Genomic DNA, 27,750 nt, shown 5'->3' on the forward strand with positions numbered 1-27,750 from the left:
TGACATATGTTTAGATATAGATATATAATGCTATAAATTAGATTTGAAGTGTAATTTTTTTGCGCAACTAAGTGTTGGTTTGAACCGCTACTGAGCAACCGTAGAACACTGATATTCAAACTTTATTTCCCCTTTACAATACTCCAGTAAACGGCCGCGAGTTGCGACATCCATCATTGGTTGAACATTTGACTATATCACTGTTTGTTTTAGACATGATAATAAGAAAAGTAAGTTGCAGCTAGTCTTTGGGTGCAACCCAAAAAAAGAAATGGAACCTGAGGTCAAAACCCTAGAACAGCCGAGAAGATAGAACACACATCAGCAGTGCACTTTACTCAAACTCAAGCCTTTTTTTCGCGGAGACGAAACACTCACTTTGCAGCGATCAACCCAAAGTAAGTAGACTACATAGGTTGTTCTTTCAAGGTTCTGACGTCAATAACGCAGCTTCATTTTGTAAACAGCATTACTTCACGAAGAGTAACGCTAGAGGTGCAGCAAGAGATGCACAAGTCCAAGATATTCAACCTCATAACTAAAATTCTGCTGACTCTTGCAGTCATCAAAACCATCGAGTCAGCGAGCAAGGGCCCGATAACACATGCAGCGTGGAGCCCGCTCTGCACACTGAGCAAAGATAAGCAAAAGCTATACAACAGGGCAAACAAACTTCAAGACGACATCAGCAACTTCTTCCAAACTGCGGCGAAGGCGTCCATTAAAGCGGCAATCGTCGCGGTCAAACTAAACTCAGCAGATGCAATGAAAGCGGCGATGGGTCTACAAGCAAAAATAAAGGCAGATGTGACTGCGAAAATGGCTGCAGCTGAGCAGTGTCGCACAATATCAACGGTGGTGACGCTGAGGTCAGCTTACTTACACGGGCGGATAGCTGAATTCATCGAAATGATGACAGCCATGAGGGGAAAGACCAACGAGCACGCCTGTTTAAGCAAGCAAGGCGACGGTACCGACAGAGCCGCAGGCGAGACGATCACCAAGCAACAAGCGACCTGCAAGCTTCATTCGGAGGAACTAACAAAACATAGCGAGGAGCTAACCGAACTCACGGCAACAGGATACCCAAAACTAACACTGCCCACGGGCCTCACGACCAGCGAACAAGGAGGAGACACCAACCCCAACTGCATTTTCCTAACGACAACCGCAAACGAGCTAAACGGCAACGGCGGTTTCAAAGAAGCGATACCGCTGGCGGCGGGGTACTTGCTTAGAAAAGAGGACATGACCGCAAACTCAAAACAGGCGATTAATCAACTTCAAACCGTTGATGAGCCGGCAAGCGCCAAAACGACTGTAAGGCCCTACGTAGAACTTTGGAAGGCGTTCAAGCAACTGACAAACTGCGAAGCGATGTTCAGCGCGGCGTACACACTGCCAACAGCGGAAGCATTAGTGGACAGCCCGGAAGTCAAAACGGCAATAAAGAATCACTTCCTACGAAAAGAAGGCCAGTATGAAGACAGTAAAGACAGCAAGGACGTCAACCCGATAGTAAAGCGTTTGTATAAACCAGACGATGAACACTATCCCAAAAAGTTCTGGCAGGAAACCGCCAAAAAGGACACACCCCAAGCAGCCACTGGGAAAGCAGAGCTTTCTAAACTAGACGACATAGTGACTGAAGAAGAGTTAGCCCAGGTTCTGAGCTATTACACAAACATGCAGATCCAAAATTTACACAAAGAACTAAAAGAAGCTCAAGAAAAAGCCTCACAGGCGAACCAGAGCGACGCTGCAGCCAAAGCAGCAGAAGACGCTTGCAATAAACTAGATAACGAAGAAAAATGCAACAACGAGAAAAAGTGCAGTTATGACGATTCTAAGGAAAGTGGCAAAAAGTGCAAATATAATGCCACAAAAGCAAAATCAAAAGTAAATGGTGTCCCTGTAACACAAACTCAAGATGGAGGAGCAATAACTGTAAACTGTGGCCAACATGCCGACAAGACTAAATGTGAGGAAAAAACAAGGGAAAAACAACCCCTGTTTGTGTATGGAGAAAAGGCAAAGAGGGTGAACCTGATCAAGATAAAGAAATGTGCCGAAATGGTAGTTTCGTCAATAAAAAATTTACTCTGATTGCTGCTGTCTTTATGAGTTTTGTATGCTTTTATAATTCAAGCGTTTTGCGTATTTTTGCTCAATTTTGTGGAATTTATGAAGTTTGATATACTTTAACGCTTTTGTAAAGCTTTTGAAAAATATGAAATTTTTAAAATATTGTGGCTTATGAGTATAAAGTAGTAGAGTGATATGGTATGAAAGATGGGTAAAATTCTAAATTTTTCATATTTTGTTTATTGTAGGGATGTTGCTTAAGGTCATTGTAGGAATAATGATGATGATAAGATAGTTGTGAGTGTGTATATATACGAATTTTATGATAGGAGCAGTAATAATGATAATAATGATAATAATAATAGTGATAATAATAATAGGAGAGTGTTGTGAGTGTGTATATATACGGATATTATAATAAGAGCAATGATGGCAGAGAAAAAATTTACAGTCTAATTAGAGGCATTAAACAATGATAAGAGTGTAGTAGGAAGAAGTGAGTGACACAGAATGTCCAGTAGCGGATAATAATATCACTTTAGAGGTAATAACTAAAGGAGAGCGGAATACAGCTACTTTAACAGTAGAGATAAAACATGAACCAATAACATGAAGTAATATTCGTCCACTATCATGAAAAGACGCAGGCCAAAAGGTAGGAGCCTCTGTATCTACTTCCTTGTACGTAACGGCAGAAACTCAGATGGTACTGATAAAAGGTAAAGGAAAATGTGTCCCTAAAAAGGTAAGAAAACGCAAATAAATTAACGGAAGATCTTTAAGAAGTGTGGTAAATTAATTAAGATATCCAATCAATTTCGTATAAGTATAAACACCAGACATTAATACATTTGTTGAAGAAAATAACCCATGTAAAAGTTTTTGTTGATACGAAGCTGAAATAATGATTGATAAACAAAACGGTAAAAAAATACTTTGTGGTTCAAAAATTAAACGTATTAAAAGTCATAAAACTAAACTGACGTCATATAATCACAAACGGAAACAATAAGTCGATAGGGTCTTCCAGAAAGAGAAGTGTTACCTTGTTATTCTTAGTCAAACCGAACCTTCAAATTAAAAGAAGATAGAAGAAAGTGAGAACCTCAAATTTAGATGCAATAGATGCAGATAGAAAGATGTGGCTTAAAAAATCTCAATATTGTTGAAGATAAAATCTCGCTCATAGTTGCAATTCTTCTCATGAAGTTTTTGTTTTGCATCTGCACTTGATGTTCCGTCTGGGAGCTCATCTGATATTCCCACTTTTTCTCATCCTCACACGTTGGGCGACTAAATTCTGAAAGAACGACCATATACAGCCTAAGACAAAAACCTTTCAAGATGACGGCACTTCGAACAGCAGCCGTTTGTGTTATTGTATTACTATCCATGCGACCCGGAAGTGATGGGGCAGGCCAAGCCGGTTTGCTCAAAACGGTGTGGCAACCAGTATGCGGACTTTCAGAAGAACTAGATGTTGTCGGCGGAAATAGCCTGCGAATAATAGATGACATACTCTCCGCGGCAACAAACCAAACCAACACCGCGATTCGCTTGCGCATCTACGCCCTAAAAAACATTGAGGAGAAGCCTGTCAAGGAGATCAGTGCTTTAGCGTCCTACTATGCCGCGCGCGGCCACGCAGCGATAATGGACATGCAAGCTACAGAGTTAGCAAAACATATAGCCGCGGTGCGGTCAGCCACATACCTGAAGGGCAGAATCGACGAAGGGATAAACATGCTAGAACAGGTCAAAGGTGGGCAAAACGGCTGCCTAGTCGCCACCGCAGCTGACGACACCACCGAGGTCAGAACAGGGACAAGGATAGGAGGCGTCGAATGCAAGCTGAAGCTGAGCGAACTTTCCAAGACAACATGGAGCAAAGCCAACATCGACGAAACCGGCTACCCAAACTTAAAGGAAGGAGGAACAACGTCGGGAACTGCCGTCCAGCCAACCGATAGCAACAACGTGTGCCGGCTGTTACACCACTCGAGCGCACATGGCCTAGGCAACAGTGCAAACCTAGACACCGCAGTCAAGAGCCTCGCCGGCTACATAACAACGGGCGCGACTGCAGCGCCAACACTAGCAGCAAGGGCAAGCTTAACAACAACTAAAACAAGCGCCACAGGCGCGTGGGTCGACGCCTACGAACGCGCCGGCAAATATCGGCCGAAATTAAACACAGAGTACTCAAGCGATACGAGCCCCCTGGACAAGCGCCCAGATTTAGTAAAAGCCGTACGTTCAACGGAAACAAAACTTGAAGGTGAAGGTGAAGAACCAGCAGCAAAGCTAGTAACAGCTTATTTTGGGGGCACAGAACCAAATAAACTAGACGCTTTCCTGAAACTCGTCGAACAAGACAAGATACCCAAAGGCATCGCCGGGTTACAAAAAGACACTTTCATCGGGCAGATCACAAACACCGAGCAACTAAACCAAATTCTTTCTTATTATGTGTACCATGCCAGCCTCAACTATAATGCACTGCAGAAAAAACTAGATGAAGCAACAAAGAAAAAAGACACAAAAGCAGCGGAAGATACCTGCAACAAAATAAAGGATGAAACAGCCTGCAGCAACAAGCCTTTTTGCACCTATAACACAACAGAAACCGACGAAAATAAAAAGTGCAAATTTGATGAAACAAAAGCAAAATCAAAAGTAAATGGTGTCCCTGTAACACAAACTCAAGATGGAGGAGCAATAACTGTAAACTGTGGCCAACATGCCGACAAGACTAAATGTGAGGAAAAAACAAGGGAAAAACAACCCCTGTTTGTGTATGGAGAAAAGGCAAAGAGGGTGAACCTGATCAAGATAAAGAAATGTGCCGAAATGGTAGTTTCGTCAATAAAAAATTTACTCTGATTGCTGCTGTCTTTATGAGTTTTGTATGCTTTTATAATTCAAGCGTTTTGCGTATTTTTGCTCAATTTTGTGGAATTTATGAAGTTTGATATACTTTAACGCTTTTGTAAAGCTTTTGAAAAATATGAAATTTTTAAAATATTGTGGCTTATGAGTATAAAGTAGTAGAGTGATATGGTATGAAAGATGGGTAAAATTCTAAATTTTTCATATTTTGTTTATTGTAGGGATGTTGCTTAAGGTCATTGTAGGAATAATGATGATGATAAGATAGTTGTGAGTGTGTATATATACGAATAATATAATAAGAGCAATGATGGTGTATAATAACTACAAACCTAAGAGAAAGGCACTTAAAACAGTGGCAAAGTGAAATGGGAGTACATAATGGAGTCAAATAGAATACAAGAAATATTATTATTTAAAAGTTGCAGAAACGGAAAGTAAAGATGATAGAATGTGGTCATGTTAAAACATATACGGGACTATTGCATCATGATATCGACAGACTTGATGAAGGGTACAATTAAGGAAAGAGTGAGTCCAGTATAGAATTATAATGCAGGCGCTACTTAATCATTAGTAATATAAGCATAAGAAAAGAGGAAGAAACATAATATGGAATGAGACAATGCAATTAGCAAAAGCACAACGCAGAAAGAAAATTGTACAGGGGGAGATTGTGCTCCACATTTCACACACAAATGGATAGATGCAATTTCGGAAATGGTGGAGGCAGTGGTGTTCAACTTTATTGTGCAGTAACATGTCAAACATTAAACTCAGGTAGCTGAAAATGATGGCCTGCACATGGGTGTTTTCCATAAAAGCAGAAAATCAGGAGCTCTAGAGTCCATTTGTTACCTGATTGTGAGTGTTTAGTTAGAGTGCTTCAAACGAATGTAAATTTTAATTTGAGGTGTAAAGAATACCGTGCCAGAGGAAATGGCAAATCACAAACAAAAAACATCAAAATGACTTACTTGGTTAACCATAATGAACTCAACTTTAACTGTCACTTTGGTAAGTGGACCTAAATCAAAGTCAATTACCAGGTTCATCAGCGGATTTTGACGGAACATAAAATTCTGCTTTCAGTGGCCTTGACAACCTTAGTAGCACCGCGCAGAGGTTACGGGGACGACGTTGCGGTGTTGCAAAAGGAACAGGTGGAGCAGCTGTGCAGCCTAGCAACGGAGCTGGCAGCGTACCATGCGTTATACATCTCAGACTTTGTCGGACACGTTAGAGATGAGTAGAAAATTCAGCGCACGGAGCTCAAGTTCAGAATATATGCAGCCCAACGCAGCGCAGAAGAGGCGAAGCTGATGCTTTCAATAATGGTTGCGTGCACAAAAAAGTGCAAAGGTAGCTTATCTTTTCTCATGATGACGATCAAGCCTGGCTTCAAAGCGTTTGATGCCAGTTCATACCTGTCGGGAAGAATAATGGAAAGCCTAGAATTTTTAGCAGAACTTCATCAAGACGGTGGCACGGGCAATTCTGCCGGATGTCTGTCAGAAAGCAACTCAAAAGTAATTGAAGGCAAAGCTAATCTACGAGGATGTCCAAAAGGAAGCCGAAAAATAACCAGCGTTGCGAAACAGCCTTCAGCGCACCTTACAGCTAAAGGATTCATAAACCTGCCAACAGCTGTAAGCAGCAGTAACCACCAAATGCGATATAGTAGGCACGCAAAGCGGCAACAGTGCTTAACGCAGCGCAGGTGACAAATGGCGCAACACTACTAGCAGGGTACGTCCACCTAGGCAAAACAGCCAGACATATGGCGTAACAGACCTAAGCAACTTACAGGCTAACGGCAAAGCAAATGACGCGCCTCATTTTCAAACGGCATACGACAAGCACAAGGCCTACACACCCATATCCAAAGCACCCTGCGATATCGCGGAATTTTCAGTAGCGGACATAGTAGAGGATGAAACAGCCACACAACTCTTCGCCGAGCTACTAATGAATAAAACCAGCAAAGTCACTGGCTCCGACGCACAGGCAATCAAACAAAAAATAGAGAAAACCTACAACAAGAGCAATGACTTCCAAAAACACTGGGTCTAGAAGGAAACAAAAAATAAAGTGCCCAAAGAGGCAGCCAGAGAACAAGGAAGCGGCCAACTCAACCTCGAATCGGACGACGACATAGATAAGCTTCGGAGAATATTAAACTGTTATAGCGCACAAGCAATAAAGAGGGAACTGATGGCAGCAGCGGCAGGGACAGGAAGCAATCCATCTTGCACATCCGATACAGAGGCAAGCAAAAAAGCGTCTTCCAAGGAAGATTGCAAGGAAAACAAAGACAAAGGACCCTGCCAAGAAGCGGGATGCAAATTTGATGGTAACAAAAAAGATGGTGAAAAATGCTTTCCAGAGACACACACAAAAACAGACAAGAGAGATGGCAAATATGGGAAAAATACCTCAAATTGCGCAGTGAAATACAAGGTCCAATGCAAATCTCCGGAGTTTAAATGGGAAGGTGAAAGTTGCAAAGATTTCAGTTTTCTCGTCAATAAGACACTTGCTATGATGGCTGCTGTTTTTGTGAGTTGGGTAATATTTTAAAGATTCTAAGGATTTTTGATTATTTTTCTTTAATTTTTTTCAGTGTATGAAAATTTACTATTTTTATTGAGAATACGGTAAATTATGATATATTTTAACATTTTTTGATTAAAATTTGAAAAATAATGAAAATGTAAAAAATATGAAAATTTAGCATAATAGTAATTTATAGATGTAAAGCAGCACTGTGACAGGCTATAAACATGTGTTTCATTGTAAGTTGGTTTATTTTGTTTATTTTATGGATATTAATAGTTAGGGTTATGTCAGAAATAGCAATGGAAACGATGATGATAATAGTAAAGCGTTCTGAGTGTGTATATACGAATATTATAATAGGAGAGGTGAACAAGAAATGGAAGGAAAAGACAAGCAGTTAAAAGTATTGCAATTGTGCAATAAGAGAACTAGGTAAATCTGAAGGATTGTAAGAAAGAAGGGCGGTGCCGCCACTTCCAGAAGCGGCAGCGAAAAGAAGATGATGTAACATGCGGCATTTAAAGCACAAATATGAGGATGAGCATAATCATAGACAGGCAGGCAATGGAGGAGACAGCGACGGAGAAAGAGTACAGTGTGTGGGAAAATGGAGTTGCAACGTTATCTGTAGAAAAATAACCTGATAAGTAAAAAGGAAAAAATATGAAATGACGTAACAAAATAAGCGGTAACACGGAACACCACAGAAGGAACTAATACAAAAGATTGTGCTCCATATTTTACTGTCTAAATAGACAGATTCCACTGTGTATATCGTCGAGACTTTAGTTTTTAATATAATTGAGATCATAATATTCACCTGTAAAGTAAAAGTAAAAGAGGAAGGAGGAAGACATTGAGTGAGTGTGAGGCAATTTCTAAGTCTTATTTTTATTAAATATAGTAATAATGATCATCATATCCTTGAGACAATATAATATTATCGAAATGGGAATTTTAAAATAAGGAATATCAATTTATTACCGCGTACAATCTAAAACGTAAAAAACTCTAAATATGCTTCTAATACCGCATATATAAAGCTATGAAATAGATTTATGAAATACGAATAATAACTGTAGAAGAGACCCGAATTTTATAGGGCCACAGAGGCCAAAATTCAGCTTATTGAACGGCCATCTGCGGCATATTAAGCCAACCCTTGATACACATTTAATGTGAATGTTAAAGAAGATGAACCAGTAAAGCAAGTGTAAAAGAGACAGAAAGTGCAATATTTAAGCGGAAGCCCTATCAAATCACACAGACTTATAAACTAGTACAAGGAAAATCCCGCATTCTCCAAAAACAGAGTACTATCATAACTCCATCTAGAAGTAGAAACGAAGACTAATCCATAAATTAAACAGATTATAAACTATAAACTTCAAGCCTCCTAGATTAGATGTTTGTGTGGAAATTCAAACGGTTGGATGGTTGGAACTTTGGCGACAGGTAGATACAAGAAACCAAACAAATGAGAACATCTTTAAGAAAATCGTTAATAAAAGAACACATGTATATAGAAAACTTAAATCATCGAATAACAGAAGTGTTCTTTTTACTGACCAACGGCTAAAAAATAGTCGCTGTACGATTACAACATTTAGAAGTTTCAAAACTTACAGAAAAAGACGATAGAAAATGTATAAAATAACTACAAACTCTGCGCTGATTCTTATGTTGACGCATCTGATCCTGATGCGTTTACCGGTGCTGCGTGCCACAGGACGCACCCCGGCGCCAGACACAGCAGGCGGAAAAGTCGCAGACCTTTGCGGCGATGCCCGTTACACCAGGTTCCTAGTCGACAAGTTGATAGAAGATTACAAGGAAGCTTTAGCGGCTCTACCGGCCTTATCAAGGGCGGCGAATTCTTATACAATAGCTGCGGGCAACCCCGCTACCCCAACAACGCAAGCCGCCATGCATGTACTGGCAGAAGTGCAAACAATGAAAGCGAATGCAGCAGCAGCAGAGCTAGCGACAGTAAACCCCCGCTACGACCTAGCAATAAAGCTACTCAAACAAAGGGAAGGCCGACTGCACGCAACCATCCAGTCGAGCTATAACCAAGTGACGCAAAGTGACGGCGCGACGATCGGCTCTGACACGGTAAAAGAGAAAGCCAGCACAGTAGGCTGCAAAGCAACAGCCACTCTCGTGCCAGACCAGTCAAAAAACTGCAGTTTAGCACGAGATGCAGACCACGCCGTAAAATACGCCGACGTTAATTTGAACAGCGCCACACAACTCCAGCATGTAACGGAAGATTCGCTAAAACACCAAAAGATGATAGCCAAGGCGTTCGGCACAAGCACAGCCACGACAGCAACAACAGCGTCAACTCACCATCACGGATTCTGCGTAGGTGCAAGCGACGGCCCCAGGTTAAACGGCGCGGGCGCGATACTAGGAGCCGAACTAGCAATTGAAGAGCGAACGGTAAACATAAAGCAGACAAATCTTCACGAAATCGGCACAACAGGCACATGCACAGCAACAAAGATTACGGAACCATGGGGCAAGCAAGAAGAAGATACACTAGCATCTACACTTTGTACTATCAAGCAGCAAAAAGTAGCAAAAAGTCTGCCACTCCACAAGCAGCCACTAACAAACCTTGATATTAGTGTACAAATAGCAGAGGCTCTAAATCAGGTACAATCACCAGGATCACCACTAACAGATGACGCCAAAGAGAAAAAACAGCTTGTTAATAAGTATTTCGGGAGCAGTGACAACGAGTAAAAGCAAAGATAGAGAAAGCAATCGAGACAACGGAGGTTGATGTGACAATCGGCAAAACAAAGATAAAAAAGTCACCCTTAGCACTTGCTGGAACAGATGAAGGTATTCAAGTCTTATCGTATTACTTTGGGAAGGATTTGGCTGCTAAAGCAGAGACAACTGTACTCGGACCTGTTCCTACAATGAACAAAGAAGCCAGCGACAAATTCAAAACAATAACAGACAAAGAGATATGAAAAACAACGGACGGATGTAAATATAAAAAATGCGTGGTAGGGGGTAAAGGTGAAGAAAAGAGGGGTGAATTTTCAGTGAAATTGCAAAATGCCCCCACTAAGACTACTTGATGCAAATGGGATAGAAAATAGTTCAAGGATTCCAGTTTTCTCGTAACTGAGAAATTTTCTTTGCTGTTGCTTTCGTGGGTTTGTTGCATATTCTCATTATAAAAATAAAGGATTTTTTTAAAACTTTATTATTTTATAACATTTTACTAATATTTGATTTCTCATAACACTTTTTTGTGGAAATGTTCAAATTAGTGAAAATTTTGGGAATTTAAAAAATCTGAAAACTTGGCGTGATAGTAGTACATCGGTTTAACGTATTAGGGATAAAGAGTATGAAAAAATGAATATTATTATAATTTTTTGTTTAGTTTATTGATCTCAGAAGTTAGGGTAATAATAATTATAATAGGAAAGTGTTGTGAGAGAGTTAAAAATGTCGAAGAATATTTTTTAAAAACAAAAAAACAGTGTGTGAGAAGAAGAGATGGGATGTCCGCTGTTTCATACAAAAACATTACGATGAGCACCATTATATAGTAAGATGATGGTGATAAAATGAGGAGGAGAGAAAATGCAATGGAAATAACAAATGGAAGCACTATATCAGCCCCAAAGCAGCTATATAACAAAATAAAATTCAGAATTAATTAAACAATAAGCGACAACATAGCACAGAAGAAAATGACACACGAAACATGGTGAAATTGTATAGCACATTTTGCTCAATAATTGACAGACTCTGTTGCAGAGATGGTGACGATTATAGTTTTCAGTCTTATTACAGATCTTAATATCAGATGAAAGAAGAATTAAAAAGAATGGAAACTTGTAGAAGAGGTGCTTGGGCTAATTTGAGGTAATATCGAAGTATTATCATATATAATTTCCAACATTTGTGGACAACGATACAATATGTCTGGGAGGAGCATGTTAAAAATATTTTTACCAATGTATTGCTGTAGATGGCAAAGGTAGATAAAAGTAGCGGACACTGCTTCAAAAAAAAGTATTTATAATCATTTTGATGGCCATTATTAGTTTTTAAAAATGTGTAGCGATTCCTCTTCCAATTCCGTATTGGTATACTGGAAAACAATTAGGTGTTTTTGAAAAGCGAGTAATACATATAAAAGTGGCTCTTATTAGCAACTAACGAATCGTATTAAGACAAGGCACAAGTTTTGAGTCTCAGCGGAGGGAGATTGGCACTCAATTTTCAAGTTACAAAGCATTGGATTGAATCAAGAGTGAATCCGATAGATATAGAAGAAACTGTCTCGTAATTAAATACTGTAATTCATTGCCTGAACTATGAGCTTTTTCCAGAAAAAAAATGTTTCCAAACAACATTACTGCAAAGATAATCTATTTTTATTAACAAAAACACCGGCAGACAAGGCGTTAGCATACAACAGCCAAACTAGGCAGAGACAGCAACGCTGCGGTGAAGAGGCCAGCTTGAGAAAGCACTTTAGATTTTTAAACCCGCCACAAAAAAACGGTGACAGGAAGCTCCAAGAACATGACGGCAACAAAAGTTCTGTTTAGTGTACTCTATATACTCGCCTCTCCATGAAGTGCAAAACTGGAGGATTGTGCATCTCCATGTACCTGCCAGGCTCGAGCAGCCGCGCTTGCGGGCGACCTAAAAGCAAAGCTCGACTCAGCGACAACCACGGCAGCCGCCAATACAAAGCAAGCGCTGCAGCTGACGGCGGCCGCAGCCTCAGCCACCGGCGAAAAGCAGAAATTTTTAGCGCCTGTAGCGGCGCTAGCCCTAGGAATAATAGCTAAGGATACAGAAGCGTTAAAAGAAGCGATCCCAACGATAACAAAGGCGATCGAAACTTTCACACAACTTTCAAGCCACTATGCCATGGTGGCCAAGCTAGCAGTAGAAGTGACAGCAGCAGCGCTGGATGCATCAGGCAGCAACCATTACGGCGACGCAACCGTAACCGCGGCGGATATACGGCCGAAGCCGGCTCAGGTCTGTGAAGGCGGCGCGGCAGAACAGCCGATGTCAGCCAAAGCGGCACAGTTTCCGGCGGACCTCAAGTTTAAGCAGACCGACCTACACATGGCAATCCAAATAGCATGTGCGCAAGACAACGGAGCAGCCTGTAGCGCAGCAACAGCAGGAAACAAAATTAAAAGCAAAGCCAGTTTCTCAACCAGCGCCATCAAGAAAGCCGACGGTGCGCTAAGCGGGGGCCAGTACAAGCCGATAGCAACGGGGACGCTGCTCACGCAGGAAACCACTCCACAGACGCTAAATGCCGGCAGCAAATCCATACAGGAAGCAGTAACTAAGGTAGAGCAAATAAAGGCCCTAGCCGACAGCGACGTCTTCACAAATAACGGTAAGCTGCGCGATTACATTAAAACACAAATCTACAACCTGCAACCAGCAGATAAAGAACAACAAGCAGTAGCAACGCAAATAACCGAACATATTTCGAAAAATTACGGCGCAGGCTCGACTGGTTTTTCCGACAAAATTTGGAAAGCAGCAAAAGACACACCACTCGAGTACTTAACCGCCAAACAAATTGAGAGGAAAAAACTCGAAATAGTGACTGACATCGACGATCTCACCGCAGCTTTAGCATTGTCTTTAAGCGAAGAGGACACCAAACTAGAAAATACGTGTGAAACTGAATCAATAGCCAAAAAGCCCAAGGGGTATTGCAGTGCGATAACTGACAAAACTCAGTGTAACGGGAAACCTGGCTGTAAATTTAATGACGTAGAGAAGAAATGCGAAACTGACCCTGAAATAAAAACAGAGAAGAAAGCTGAAGGAGATGATGGGAAAGCAAGCTCCGACTGCAAAGATAAACAACAAAAAGATTGTACTGACAATTGCAAATGGGAAAATAATGCTTGTAAGGATTCCAGTTTTTCCTCAACAAACAATTCGCTCTCAATGTGGCTGCTGCAATTTTAAGTTTGGTAGTATTTTAGTATTTCATATATTTTGCCCAACTTTATGAATATTTGCGAAGTTGAATGAAATTTAATATAGTTCAACACTTTTGTGAAACCTTTGATAATTTTGAAAATTAGTGAAAAAAAATGAAAATATTAGAAACATGCATCTTATGGCGGCATATAGGTGTAACTTAACAGTGTGTTAAGTATTATAGTGTATATTGCACAAAAATTAGTGTTATTCTACTTTTGTTTAGTTTTTCTCATTTTATTGATAATAATGATAATAATAATAATGATATTAAGAGAGTTTTGTGAGTGTGCATAATATTATAACAAGAGCACTTAAACCAACTTCAAGGATGCAATGGAAGCAACTTAGAGAAAGAGAGAGTAAAAGTATGCAGAATATTATTAAGGGAAACACAGAAAGACAAAAAGAGAGAGAGAAAGAGAGAGAACATGTATAGTCAAAAAAATAAATGACAATGAGGAAAATCATACAAAAGATAATGTAGAAAACAATAAAGTAGGCACAACTGTAGTGTAGAGACCATATGGAGTCGCTAATTCATATGTAGAAGAATAAACAGAAGCAGAAAAGAAAAGGCAAAGAAGAAAAAAGACGGAAGGAAAAAACAGAATAGAAAACATAACGGCACAGAAGAAAACGATACAGTAGGATATGATGCTCTATGTTTCACACAAACAATGGACAGATCTTACTGTAGATATGATGGGAGCGACTGTGATTCTTAATGTGATAACGGAGGATAGTCTAAAGAGATACCTACTGAAAATGATGAGTCATAGAGTTTTCAGGCTTCATATGGACAAGAATGGAAGAGATTAAAAAAGCATTGAAAATAAAAGAAAATGTGTTTATACGGGATAATGTTTGAAAGTGTTAACAAGTAGCCGAGAGATCATTTCGAGACGAGTAAGAGTTACAACCTAGTAATATTGAGCGGTTTCTTAGAGATGGGCAGCCAAGCACCAACAAACGTGTGGAAAAACCTTCTTTTCTTATAACCAGGCAAACCGGCCTCAGCCATCTAGACCAATCTCAGACCAAGTGGACATCCACCATAAGAAAAAAAAACAAGGTCTACAAACGTTTTCCTATAACCAAAATTGGTCACACACGTACCTGTGACTGAATATAACAGAAATCTTAGAAAGTTTTTAAAAATTACAATCGTTTCCGCTACAGCTGCAAGCAACAATAAGACTTTGAATATCCACACGATATCAGCAGGGAAACAGGAAGACTGTACCAGAAAATATGGTGACATTCACTTCAGTGATGCTGTTAGTCATAGTTTTACAATTCGGATTCAGCGCCCCAGCAGCCGACAAGGACGCAGAAGTGTTCCATGCATTCTGCAGCATCTTGCAGTTAGGCGACACAACGCAGCCAATCCAGCCACCACTGGAGCCGGAACCTTCAGACCCCGAAGAACTGTTCAAATTGAACATGAAGCTAGCACAACCAGCATGGGTAGCCAAATTCCTAGACAACACGAATCCAGCAACACCGCAAGCGAAAAAAAGCCAACGACGAGCCTAGACGAAACACAAGCAAAAATGTGGGACACATGGGCAAAGCACGCAGCTAACGTAGAAAAAGCCGAAGGAAACGGTAAAACTGCAGCAGACGAAATTAAAGCCAAGTATGGTACGACCGCTTCATCGGAAGCACAGCTCCTTCATTTAGTCATGACATAGCTAAACTCGCAGACGAAGCGCACGCAATAGCCTGTCACAGCGATTCTGGAATCAAACGAACGGACGTCAGTGACGCTTCAATCTTAGCAGCCCTACAGAAGCGACAGATATACAATGTAGAAACAAAAGCAAAGAAAGCTACGCTAAACAAGTTGTTGCAGGAAGCGGAGACGATAGCACGGCGGGCACAATACGACCCGGCATATCCGAAGCCAGCAACCCAAGAAGCGGGCACCAAAGTCATGAAAAACGCAGGGTCAAAAGATTGCACAACGATAGCAAAGTCAGAGGAATGCAAACCTGAAGTGGGATGAAAATATAATGAAACAACTAGCAAATGCGAAAAAGATCCAAAAAGTCCAGTTGTACAAGCCACAGGATCAGAATGGGTAGGTATAGTCGTAGATTGCGGTAAAAACCAAACTCAAAAAGCTTTTGAGGTAGAAAACAATAATGTAAAAGCAGGTGCCAAAATGGTTTGTGGTGGGATAACTTACGTGAACAGTACAGAAAAACTTTCCAAACCTGAGTGCCGCTCCTCCAGCTTCCTCGTAAGTAAAAAACTTTGCTCTGATTGTTCCCGCTTTCGTGAGTTTGGTAGAGTTTCAGCATTAAAAGGATATTTCCCAATTTTATGAAAATTATGAAACATCACTGGTGAAACCGGCCACCTCATCATGGGACCCAGTGCCTAGTACTTCATCCAGGAGGAAGCTAAGTGCTCGCATTAAACCAGGCCCGACAGGATTGTGGTGGGCAAAAAGCTTTCGGTGACCAGAGAATGAGAAAGCAGCGGTATAGGCATCTGCGGTGAAGAAATACATTAGACTAATCTTCTGCACGTGCAAGTGTGCCTATATTGGGATCCATAGGCTTATATTACTTCTTATAGTAGATTTGGAACGGAATTCCTGTCCTGTCCTTTGTGGAGCCCAGTGGAATTCTGTGGATTTCTCCAGGGCAAAGTGGAACGCCTTAGAGAAGAAACTCCACGAGTATATGGTAGTCTTCTGTCTATTGCGGGAGATTCACTTGGCAGTAGAAGAATACTGCGCATTGAAAATTAGTAGATACCAACACATGGTGTCACATTCTCCGCATGGTGGTAAGGTATTAATTCTAGTGAGAGAACGCGTGAAAATCATCTAAGGTCCGAAGGAGGAAGCACTGCCGGAAAGAGTCTTGGAAAGCTAATGTTTTCATCTGATCTAATGTTAACTATAAAATCAGCTTACTTCACACGAAAGAAAATGTCATTACCTCCACGGTTGAGTGCCTTGAAAGCTCAACAGTATCAGCGGTGATAGGATTTGATACAAACGCACATCACGAGTTATGGGACCCACTTCGCCCAAATGGTACAGCAGGAGAATGCATTATAGGCTGATGTCTACGAAATGATATCAAAATTTCAAATGATGGCACCCCAACGAGAAGAATGACTCACACTGCAACCATGTCGTCTCCAGATGTTACGATGTACAGAGACTGCGAATTCACAAGATGGAAGGCAAGCATCAGTCCGGATATTGACCACTACTGGATAACGTTTGAGGTATGTATTGGGATTGATGTAGAAATGATCGCCATCACTAAGTCACGAAGTACGTTGCATGTTTTTAACGAAGCAAATTGGCAGGAGTTTCGAAAAGTGTATGATGCCACAAAGGTGAAAAATTAAGGAATCGAAAAAGAAAGTGGATGCCATGAATGAGGCAGTGACTAAAGTCATTCGCACAGCAGCAAAGAAAACGATAACGAAATGTAAGTGAGTATTGCTACAGTTCCGGACACAAGAACTGGCCGAAATGGACATAAAAATAAGAGAATGTACAAATGAAAAGCACAGAGATATTCTTATACACAAGAGAAGGAAGGTTTTTGCCGAAAATTCCCTACAGCGATGGAAGGAAAATGCGTTGAAGATGTCAGTGATTGACACAAAAAGTTGGAGTGTAGTCATGTCGGTGTATGCACTAAGGTCACTGTCATCTCCGGTTATGGTAGTGAATGACCACCCCCTAACACGCAGACAGCAAGCCAATAAGCTAGCATAGACGTATTGAGAGAGCGGTTGACAAGAGCACTAGATGCTCCTCCCATGAGTACACCATATCGAGTGAGCGTAGAATTCGCACCAATAACGATTTAAGAACATGAGACAGCACCAAAAGACCTCTATTCAGGCACTGCCACCGGTAAAGACAATACACATTGTGAACTGTTGAATTAATCAGGACGCCGTAGCAAGAAATGTGTCATACAGTTCTTCAACTGCGCCCTACAGGGACACAAGGTGCCGAAGAAGTGGAATCAGGAAGTTATCGTCTAACTGCTCAAACACGACAAACCGGTCAAGTGTATATCATCGTTTCGGCACATCACGGTCACTAGCATGCACTGTAAGTTCATGGACAGGATTGTAGAGAGACGCATACAGGACACAGTAGAATGTAAGCTACAAATACAGTAAGCTGGTTTTCGTCCAGAGAGGTCTACGTTAGAGGCCCTGATGGCACTCACAGACTTCGTGACACATAGAATAGCAGGAGAGACAGCCGCAGCGGTATTCATATATTATGTGGGGGCATTTGACTCTGTAGAGCACAGGTATATAATAGAATCACTAAAAAAATATGAGGTAGACATGCACCTCATTACATGTGTTGCAAATTTCCTGGATGGATGGACTGCAGTAGCAAGAATAAACAACACCCTTTCAAATAAAATACAATTCACATGTGGTGTTCCGCAAGGGTCTGTATTGGGGCCGTTACTATTCATTATCTCAATGCACTCCTTTAGCGCGAAATTGAATGCCATACCAGTCCTTAAACACTGCTTCTTCGCAGAAGACCTCACAATAGTATGCTCTTACACTGACCGGAAAGCTATTAGGAAGACACTACAAACAGGATGAGATTGCATAGCAAGCTGCTCGACAGAGCATTAAATAGAGGTGTCCGCCGATAAAACGGAGTACACGTTCTTCAAGGTTAGAAAGACAGAGACTCATTACATCTAATGATGTGAGAACACAGATTAAATGAGACGAGAAATCCCATAATCCTTGGGGTGACGATGCAGCCACACAGTGGTGTAAGAAAACATGCTCACAACATACAAACAGCAGCAAATACAAAATTAATGAAACTACGGGCCGTTGCATTACCTGAATGAAGGGTGAGCAAAGAAAGCTTCCGAGCATTTTACGTAGCCTAATCCAGATAAAGTTATGTTATGGGATAGCTGCGTGGTGGTTAAATGCTTCTTCATCTATCAAGAAGAAGCTTGAACGAGTACAAACGCAGGCTTCACATGTTGTCGCGGGTATTTCAAAGTGCGCGAATCGGCATGATGTTATGAAGGAGTCTCACCTTCACACGATAGATGATATTGATCATAGACGAACAATAGAATACTGTTGAACAAGGAAGGTGAACGGTAAGGCATCAGCCGATACAGTGGGGAAAATGTTCCCACCCAGTCATCCAATACACACGCACCTGCAAAGCGTATCACACTTGTATGAGGAAGTAGACAGACCGGAAAAGTCACACACGGCAAGCGTATTGCAACCGATGAAGATATCGTACTTCAATACCATAACATCAGGTGGTCTCCATTATGACTCTTCAGACAGCGAAAAGAAAAGACACACAATGCAAATGGTATGTAGATTCAGAGACTACGATTATCAAGTGTAGACGGATGGGTCGGTAATACTGTACGAATCCTCTGGCACCACCGTAATAATATACCCTAGACAAGGTAATGCAGTAAGGGTGAAGAAGGGAACAAGCAGGTTATCGTGCAGCTACAGAGCCGAGTGTGCAGCTATGGATGCAGGAATTATAAAACTTAAGACAACAATAAAGATCAATGAGAGCAGAAAAATGAAAGTGTAAATATTCACAGAATCGTTGCCCTTATTAATGGAGCTCAAAACAGGTCCTGCAGCAGTGACTGATTTTATTCTACGACGCATATGGGATCTGATCATACACTTCATGAAACTGAGAGTAGCCATGTCGTTTCAGCTTGTGTTTTGGCATTGCGGTATGCAGAGAAATGACAAAGTAGACACGCTCACAAACAAAGGAAACCACGTGCCGCAACCCTACCCTGCACGGATTACCCACATTGTCACGGGTATAACACGCCAATTACTTAATCAGGAACAATGCGAATTTGCGGAAGGCTGAGGCCCAAACACACACCACAGTGCGTTACTAAGCTATATAAAAACGACCCAAAAATAAAGCAGCTAGGAAGGGAAGATGAGTCACCTTTAGCTCAATTTAAACGAGGGACTTAAAAACATTTTTGGTAGTTACATAGGGTGATCACATGAAAGATTAAAGAAGTGGAGTGTAGATGGTATAAAAATCACCATGGGAAATTTTTTTAATAATTCCCCTGCCCCACTCAAAACACTGTAAAGATAGAAGAAACTGAGGAAGGCAAGATGGTATTAGCTACAAGACAGAATAACTAGATCATATGCACAGTGTGCAATATCGTGTGTGCGAGAAGACAAGCAGGGGCTGTTCACATGATGAAAATACATCAGTGTGTTCGTGAAAATGCACTAGCTGTATTAACGATTGCTCCAAGAGCAGAACAGGTATATGATGGTGTCTATCGATGTCACGTATGCGGTAAAGTATTCGACAGAAAGTAGCTACTGCAAGAACAAATCCCACAACACCCTCCAACAGATCAATTAGTATGTACAGAGCAGCAAAAGAGGAAACGGGAAGAAGAAAAACAGTCGTTACCAACTGTTCACAAGTTTCAGTGGTGCCCAAAGCAGTATGGCAGGCATGGCTGGTTTTCTAGACATATACATCTGACACGTCCTGAAAAGCAAACCGATTTGACAAAACAAACGGAAATACAGGATGTGAGCAGGGAAGATGAACAAGCGCAAGCACTACAAGCATATGAACGTCTCAACTGCAAACAGGTGTATAGAAACAAAACCTGGTTCACCAGACATAAGTGCATACCGGAGCTGAGTGAACGGGAACCAAGCGCACCACTACAATAAATACTGTTGGAGAGAGAAACATGTAAGATATGCAGTAAAGAATACCACCACAGCTGGATGTTGAGCCATATGACTGCAAAACATCCCGGGAACGACATTTCACTCAGACCACAGCCGATAAAGATAAGAAAAGTGAAGAAGGAGATATCAAAGTTTCAAACAAAGAAGAACACCGGTGGTGAAAACAAAAATAATGATGACAATAATACACCACGTTATGTTTGTGACAAATGTAATAGGGTTTTCAAAAGCAGGCATGGCTAACACACCACAAGTGCGTGATCATCGAGAACGCGGACCTAAAAATGGGAGAAAGTGAACAATCCCCATGGATAAGCTACACATCTAGAAACCACTACCAAAAATGGATTGAATCCCGGCACCATGGATAGAGCGCTTCTCAACTCAGACTTGTTACACACAACAAAACTTGAGCTCCACGACAAGAAAGAGAGAAAGAGGAACCGAGCATGACACGTCAGCAGATGAAATGAATATATGCGATCAGAAAGAGGAGCCGAAAAACAAACGGCATAAGGATCAATGGCACACAGATAACCCCGTAGAGAGTTTGCATGTGGAAGGCGTAAGAACACCTACATGTCATGGTGTACACCAGTTTGGCATACCAACACACACCACAAAAGTGCAATCACTTTAAAGAGGGAGTGTGAAAAAGGACCCCTTTAAATCACACCGCTAGCCCCTCTCAGCCACCAATGCCCACTCTGCTCGAAGGTATGTTCACACAAGCAATATCTAACAATGCATGTCCAAGCAGAAAATGCGGAGACACGTAGCTTTTATAGGCGAAATGAGCTAAAAGAGATATGTAAAGAAACATCGATTCACCTGTTACAGTGTCCGGCTTTGAGTAAACTCAGGTATTAGCATGTAGTAGACAGTCTGATAGGGGAAGATATATACTTCAGTGTTAAGCTGGTAAACTTCTTAAATGCACTCTTCTTTTCGCCAGAAAATTGGACTCCCACAATAGACACTAAAAAAATTGATAAACAGACCGCAAATAAAAAGAGAAATGTCGCCATCATGCTAAATATCCACTGACCACATACGATACATTCGGATGAGCACCAGTGGGATTTATTTAAAATGATGGAAGGCAATATCCAAATGGGGGATTCCCAAAAAATAAAACTTTATCCAAGCCCTGCAGAAGGGAGTGAATGACAAATTGTGAAGATTATAAACATATCATCGAAAAAAGTAGCTGAAATGGAAGCGTATATTGATATATTGAGGTGTGTGCAGGTTAATGAACAATGAAAAATTTAAGAAATTTTTAATAATTTCCACTTTTTTGTCGGTTTGGTAGCACTTTATAAATCTAAAGATTTTTGCTCTACTCTATGAAATTTACTGAACTTGTTAAAGCGTTATACATTTTCACGCTTTTTGATGAAATATGCAAATTTTGAACAACTCAAAAAAATATTTTGTAATGTACCCTACTAATGAAATGTAGTATGGTAATATGGTATGGAATGTGAGGGTTATTATGAAATTAATTTATAATTTAGTTTGTTTAGAATTATTATATGTATAATAGTTAGTGTTATAAGAATAATAGTAACGAAAACAGTGATAGAAGAGTGTTGTCAACATGTATATGCTAATATTATGACATAGATAGCGACGAAGATAAAACAGAAGGGAAAATACAAGCACTTAAAACAATGGCAGGGTGCAATAGGAGGAAGTTAGTCAGTTGTAGATAGCGTGAGGAATAGTAACATCTCTAAAGGAGTGAAAGAAAGAAATGAAGATAGTATATGCACGGTTTTAAATACAACCATGCAGGTAGATATCGTAACACGCAAGAAAGGAATGAAGGCAACAATAAGAAAAAAGAGTCCAGTGTGCAGTGCACATACAAAATCGAATCTGTACATTATATTCGTAAAGACTGTCAAGGCGAAAAAATGTAAATAAAATGTACAATGAAACAGCTGTACGCGATGCAGCGTAGAACAGAAAAAATTATATATCAGGAAGAGAAGACGCCAATAAATTGCTGAATATTAATGAAAAAATAAATGAAACAACTGCTATAGTAGCAACTGTGCATTTTTACCTTATAGTGGATCCCAAATTTAAGAATTTAACTCACGTGGTGGTTCTCTTTTATAAAATGAATGCGAGGCTTTTGGTTGGAAAAATGAGGAGTTGTAGGGGAACTGTTAAAGATGAGGAATGAATATGGTTTGGTACATTATACCTGCAGGTAGCTCGAAGTCAGGGTTTTTAAAAGCCCTTACTTGTCAAAAGTTGGTTCTACAGAAAAAACAATCAAATATTATAAAAAGTGCAACAGTAACCCCAGAAATAGCAAGTAAGGCATATACGCCAAGTATCAAAAAACACAAGCAATCCATGAAATTCAACTAACTGCAAGATTAGCATAAGCAGTATTACAGGAGATACAATAAAAACCGAAAATAGAAATGACACTAAATTCCAAGATAGTGCAGTTTAGTAAGTGACGGATGACAGAAGCAGCTAAATTAGTGGCTAAACTCGTACGAAGACAAACAGCAACTGGAAAAGATATTCCTGTGGTGTGATGGCCTGCATGTGTGGGAAATCAAATAAGTTTAACATAGAATAAATAGAGGAGATAAGTTCAATAGAAGAGAAAGTTTCTTCCTTAATTAGACGAATAAATTTTAAATATAACAACAAAATTTAAAAAGTCGGAAGAAATTGAAATCAGAACAAAAGAGTTTTACCCCTGAAAAAAACACCGACACCTCTAAAAAGCCAAACAGAAGCAGAATTACTCGTCAATGCTATTAATGTGAATAGAAAAGAATTAAGAGACACTTTTCCTGTTTTTAAAAACAAAAAGAAGGACGTAGAGAGAGTTCAGCACTCGGTGGAAGCTGGATTATTACACTCAGACAAAATGCCAGCAAAAAAGTTTGCGGTAATTCTCGTCTGCTGCTACCTCACAGACCAAACGGCGTCTGAAACGACGGAGGACATTGCAAACGCCACCGCGACGACACCTTGTACACTGAGTGCATACTACAGAGCTATAGAAACCAAACTAACTAACTGCATAAACGATGCGGCAGCCGCTCCTCAAAAATTAAACACGAAGCGGGCGCCGAAGCCCTAATGAAAATTCTAACACAAAGCGGCGGGGGAAACAACGTGGGCTGCAAAGTAACGACGACGTCGACGTTAACCACTGAGACCTAATTAGAAAGGGGAAGAAATGGAAGTAATAAAGGCCCAAAAGATAGGAGAAAGTCTCAAAACAATCACAAAACTGACGATCTACAAAAAGGAAAGCCTCAAGATGCCGGACCTAAGCGCGATAATCGAGGCCCAGGCACCATAGCAGGCGACACCAACTAGAAAGCAGGGAACGGCGACATGCAATTCCAAAAATCCATGGCAGTGGAAGCAGTGGCCCAAGCCCAGAACACGGTAGCAGTCTAGCAGATAAAACTAACAGCAAAGGTGGAGGCAACAATCGAAACATTAGCTGATATCATCCAGGCAGAGCCACAAGAACAAAACAGGGGTCACAGCGAAAAACTGCCGCCACAGACGCCGCCAAAAACCCACCGGTAGTACTGATGGACGAACAGCTAGAAACGATAGCAGTGGATTCAGAAGCAACAGCTACGCACACCTTCATGCAGAAGCCTACGGGTGCTGGCCTCAAAAAGTCCCCCTAAGCAAAAGAAGTCTCAATTTTGATTTTTGGCACTGCAACTGGCGCAGTGGACAACGTTTTTCTGTAACCCGTCAGAACGGACGCAGTTTCAGTCCCTACAGCTGGAAACGACATCAAAACGAACATAAAAGCAATTGCAGTCCAAGAAGGTTTCTAACAAGCGATGGCTTATTACTAAGCACTTAACAGGAAAAAACAGCAGCTAATGGAGCAGGAACAAAGCCTGAAGGAGACGAAAAAACAGATACAACAGAAGAAATAGTAAAAATAAAGAGGGGGGATAATAAATCCGCAACTGCAAATTGCACCAGCTATTCAACACAAGATGCCTGTACAAAAGGGAAGAATTACAAATGGGAAAATAACGCATTCAAGGATTCCAGTTTGCTGATCAATAAGAAATTGGCTCTGATGGTTTCTGCTGCATTTGTGAGTTTTCTGCTTTTAATTTTTCACACTCTAGTTCTTTCTATTTGGTATATTTTAAAACGTTTGTAAAATCTTTCCAAAATGTAAAGATTTTGATAATATGAAGTTTTGGCTTTAAATTTACCCGAGAGTTTTATGTATTAATTTGATAAGTGTGAAAAATGTGTGCTCATCTCAATTTGTTTAATTTATTAGATATTAGGAGTAATTTAGGGTTACAACAATAATAATAATGATGATAATTGGAGAATGTTTTGAGTGTGTTTATACTAATATTATAACAATAATTGTGGTGAAAACCGAATGCGCGGAAAAATAGAGGAAGTTAAAATAAAGTTTAGAATATATAAAAATAATTGAACCTGTTGGAGAAAGAGCACAAAAATTACTATTTTAAAGAAAATTTTGATAAGAAGGGCAATTATGTGCGGTTTAAGTGCAGAAATGACAAAAGGTATTATAACAAACAAGAAGAAGGTTGAAATATGAAAGACACAGTAAAAAGCTGTGGTGTGAAGTTTTCACGGTTTACTAAAAAATATAAGTAACAGAATCTGTAGAATAAAGTGGAAGAAAAACAAGAAACCTTAAAATAATAAGAAAATACTTTGATGGGTAATAAGTGGAAAAATTTTATATAAAGTAGGAAAAAGTTTCAATGATACATTGCTAATTTTATACTTATATAAGGGTAATAAGGTAACACTATTTAGCGAGCAGGTGCTCCATATTAGTATTTGGTCTTGTCTTCAATTTATGAAGAGATTTAACAAGTTACAACATTTAAGATAGGGTAAGACATTCCAAAAATTAACGATTCATAAATGGAAACAACCTGAAAGAAACAAAGTTTTGAACGAGCGATAAACAAACTAGTTTCTTTTCAAAAACCTAAGATGTTTTATTCTCACAAAAATAACATGTAACAAATCAAAATTAGCAGCGTACGAAAGTAGTTAAAATAAGTAAGGTTTGAAATTCTAAAAATAAAAAAATATGTGATACTTTAAAGATTGACAGGAGTGGATTGAGTCAGCGATAAATTCAATATATATGTATAAAAAACATAGAATTAATGGCATACTGTGGTTGACAAACAAAAGTGAGGCTAAATTTTTTTCATGATAACCATGAGGTTCTATAGTGAAACCCTCATTTTGACAGTTTGAACATAAAACACATACAACCATTTAGACAAATAATTCACACATCACAAAAAAAGGGTATAGTAACTTTGGGCTTTTTGAATATTATTTCAACAAAAATATGCGAATTATTTAACTTTACAGAACCCAGACCATCTTTAAAAGCCCAAACCCTAGTCTCAACTTTGCAGCAAACACAACGCTAAAGATCAGAGGTCTAACTTTAAAATGCGTTTAGAGGTGCGACAAGCAGTTAGCAAAAGCCTGCCCGTGCACGCAATCGACTTTCTGATCGTGTTCGTGACTCTAACAATGCGTACGGATGCAGCGTTTAAAGAAGATGCGGCGGCCGACATGCACCTTCTTTGCGAGGCAATGGCGTTGGAAAACGTAGAACCAGCAGCGCCGACACTAGCTGACAACTTCGACAATGATATTAGCGAATTGCGCATAATGAATATGTTTACAGCCGACGATAGCTGGCGAAGCAATTTCAAAGGCGACCCCAAAACGGACACATGGGAAGCCCGTAGCAAGGGCTGGTGCAACAGAGCCATTTGTATCTCATTGGCAAGGCGAATTCACCAAGTGGCAGCAGGACTACCAAACGGCGGAGGTTGCAAACAATCCGAAAACCTGACTAGCAAACAACCCACCACCGCAGGGACCGTACGCCAAAAGACTGGAGCACAGACAGATCAACGACACACTAGTGGAAGTAGCAGCCAAGATTGAGAGCTACAGGAAAAGTAAACAAAAGATAGTGCCGGACGGCGTCAAGAAAGTGAAGGAGCTTATTTCAGAGGCACTGTACGGCATTGGTCAAACAGATTACACGGAAAAGACAGGCAGCACGTACACTTCCTCTACCATTTACACGGCCGCGTGCGGCGTGAACGGCGGCAAGAGCATCGTAGGAGATCTGCTATGTATATGTTGCCAAGCCGCATCCGGCACAACCAATGCATGCAACAACAGCGGCGTAAGCTGCAACTGGACCGGCGCAATGACAACTCACGTCACCACCCTCAAAGCCAAATGTCCATCAAAGAAGCCGACTAAACCAACCTTAGCGACGTTAATGCAATTGTCGTACAGCTCAAGAGCGGCATCCGTAAGGGCAAAAAGTGGAACGCAATCAAATTCTACCTCAGCGGCGACCTCGCCACCTGTGACGGCGCAACAGACAAAACTTGCGTTGACTACAGCGCGCACTACGCTGCTGGCAGCAGCAAGAGTGGAGTCGACAGCATACCATGGATAGCCAAACTCAACGACGCCATCACCGCCATGGAAGAGATGGAGAAAGATGCCCAGAAAGCCAGAGAAGAAGCAAAGGAAGTACGGATGCTAATAGCCGCTGCGAAAAGAGCGTACAGGATTGCCATCGAGCCTTAAATGAAACAAAGCAACGAACCAGCCAAAAGCAGTGAAGCAGAAACAAAAATGCAGCAGCCAACCGAAACAGAAGATAGATGCAACAAAAAGGGGCAAAATGAATGCAACTCCCCATGCAAGTTGGTTGAAGAAGGTGGCACAAAGAAGTGCAAATTGGATAAGGAGGAAGTAAAAAAGATAACAGATGAGGCTGCAAAGGATGCAAAAACAAACACCACAGCCAGCAATTCTTTCGTCATTCACAAGGCCCCTCTTTTGCTTGCAGTTTTGATTATAGCATAAGGCTTTTAATAACTACTGGCAAAAGCTTTTCTCAAAATTAAAAATTTATTTTTTTTATTTTGAGAGGGATTGTTTAAATCGTTTAAATTTGACATATTTTTAACACTTTGGGATAGAAATGTAAAAATTCGAAACATTATGCTCGATTTTGACATCTTTGTGTAAAGTAAAACTGTGACAGAGTACAGAAAATGAATGGCATTATGAAATTTCATAGTTAGATTTATTTTGTTTATTTGTGAATAGTAACAGTAATAGTAATAATAATAGGAGAGTATTGTGAGTGTGTGTATATACGAATATTATAGTAAGAGCAGTAATAATAATAATAATGATAATAGTAATAATAATAATAATAATAGGAGAGTATTGTGAGTGTGTATATATACGAATATTATAATAAGAGCAGTAATAATAATGATGATAATAATAATAATAGGAGAGTGTTGTGAGTGTGTGCATATACGAATATTATAATATGAGCAGTAATAATAATAA

The 27,750-nt window shown here is 40.3% G+C and overlaps 2 protein-coding genes and 5 pseudogenes across 2 annotated transcripts, besides 10 other annotated features; all 7 read left to right on the forward strand.

The window, feature by feature from the left end:
• Window positions 1-507: 507 nt before the first annotated feature.
• Tb10.v4.0024 (variant surface glycoprotein (VSG), putative) lies at window positions 508-2,106 on the forward strand (the record flags this gene model as incomplete). The annotated part of the gene is made up of 1 exon (XM_822999.1): window positions 508-2,106. One exon carries the CDS (start codon window positions 508-510, stop codon window positions 2,104-2,106), a length of 1,599 nt encoding a protein of 532 aa, XP_828092.1.
• A 314-nt stretch (window positions 2,107-2,420) lies between these two features.
• Window positions 2,421-2,464: a microsatellite.
• A 965-nt stretch (window positions 2,465-3,429) lies between these two features.
• On the forward strand, window positions 3,430-4,968 carry Tb10.v4.0025 (variant surface glycoprotein (VSG), putative; the record flags this gene model as incomplete). The annotated part of the gene is made up of 1 exon (XM_823000.1): window positions 3,430-4,968. One exon carries the CDS (start codon window positions 3,430-3,432, stop codon window positions 4,966-4,968), a length of 1,539 nt encoding a protein of 512 aa, XP_828093.1.
• Window positions 4,969-6,387: 1,419 nt separating this feature from the next.
• Window positions 6,388-7,599, forward strand: Tb10.v4.0026 (annotated as a pseudogene).
• Window positions 7,600-7,632: 33 nt separating this feature from the next.
• Window positions 7,633-7,707: a sequence feature (AT_rich).
• A 1,470-nt stretch (window positions 7,708-9,177) lies between these two features.
• Window positions 9,178-10,425, forward strand: Tb10.v4.0027 (annotated as a pseudogene).
• A 301-nt stretch (window positions 10,426-10,726) lies between these two features.
• Window positions 10,727-10,786: a sequence feature (AT_rich).
• A 1,310-nt stretch (window positions 10,787-12,096) lies between these two features.
• On the forward strand, window positions 12,097-13,521 carry Tb10.v4.0028 (annotated as a pseudogene).
• A 261-nt stretch (window positions 13,522-13,782) lies between these two features.
• Window positions 13,783-13,813: a microsatellite.
• A 122-nt stretch (window positions 13,814-13,935) lies between these two features.
• Window positions 13,936-13,968: a sequence feature (GA-rich).
• A 119-nt stretch (window positions 13,969-14,087) lies between these two features.
• Window positions 14,088-14,179: a sequence feature (A-rich).
• An 8,862-nt stretch (window positions 14,180-23,041) lies between these two features.
• On the forward strand, window positions 23,042-24,493 carry Tb10.v4.0029 (annotated as a pseudogene).
• Window positions 24,494-25,681: 1,188 nt separating this feature from the next.
• On the forward strand, window positions 25,682-27,358 carry Tb10.v4.0030 (annotated as a pseudogene).
• Window positions 27,286-27,313: a sequence feature (AT_rich).
• A 211-nt stretch (window positions 27,359-27,569) lies between the features above and the next one.
• Window positions 27,570-27,613: a microsatellite.
• A 35-nt stretch (window positions 27,614-27,648) lies between these two features.
• Window positions 27,649-27,690: a microsatellite.
• Window positions 27,691-27,738: 48 nt separating this feature from the next.
• Window positions 27,739-27,750: part of a microsatellite that runs on past the window's edge.

This window comes from Trypanosoma brucei, chromosome 10 (genome assembly GCF_000002445.2).
Source record: "Trypanosoma brucei brucei TREU927 chromosome 10, whole genome shotgun sequence".
Lineage (NCBI taxonomy): Eukaryota > Euglenozoa > Kinetoplastea > Trypanosomatida > Trypanosomatidae > Trypanosoma > Trypanosoma brucei.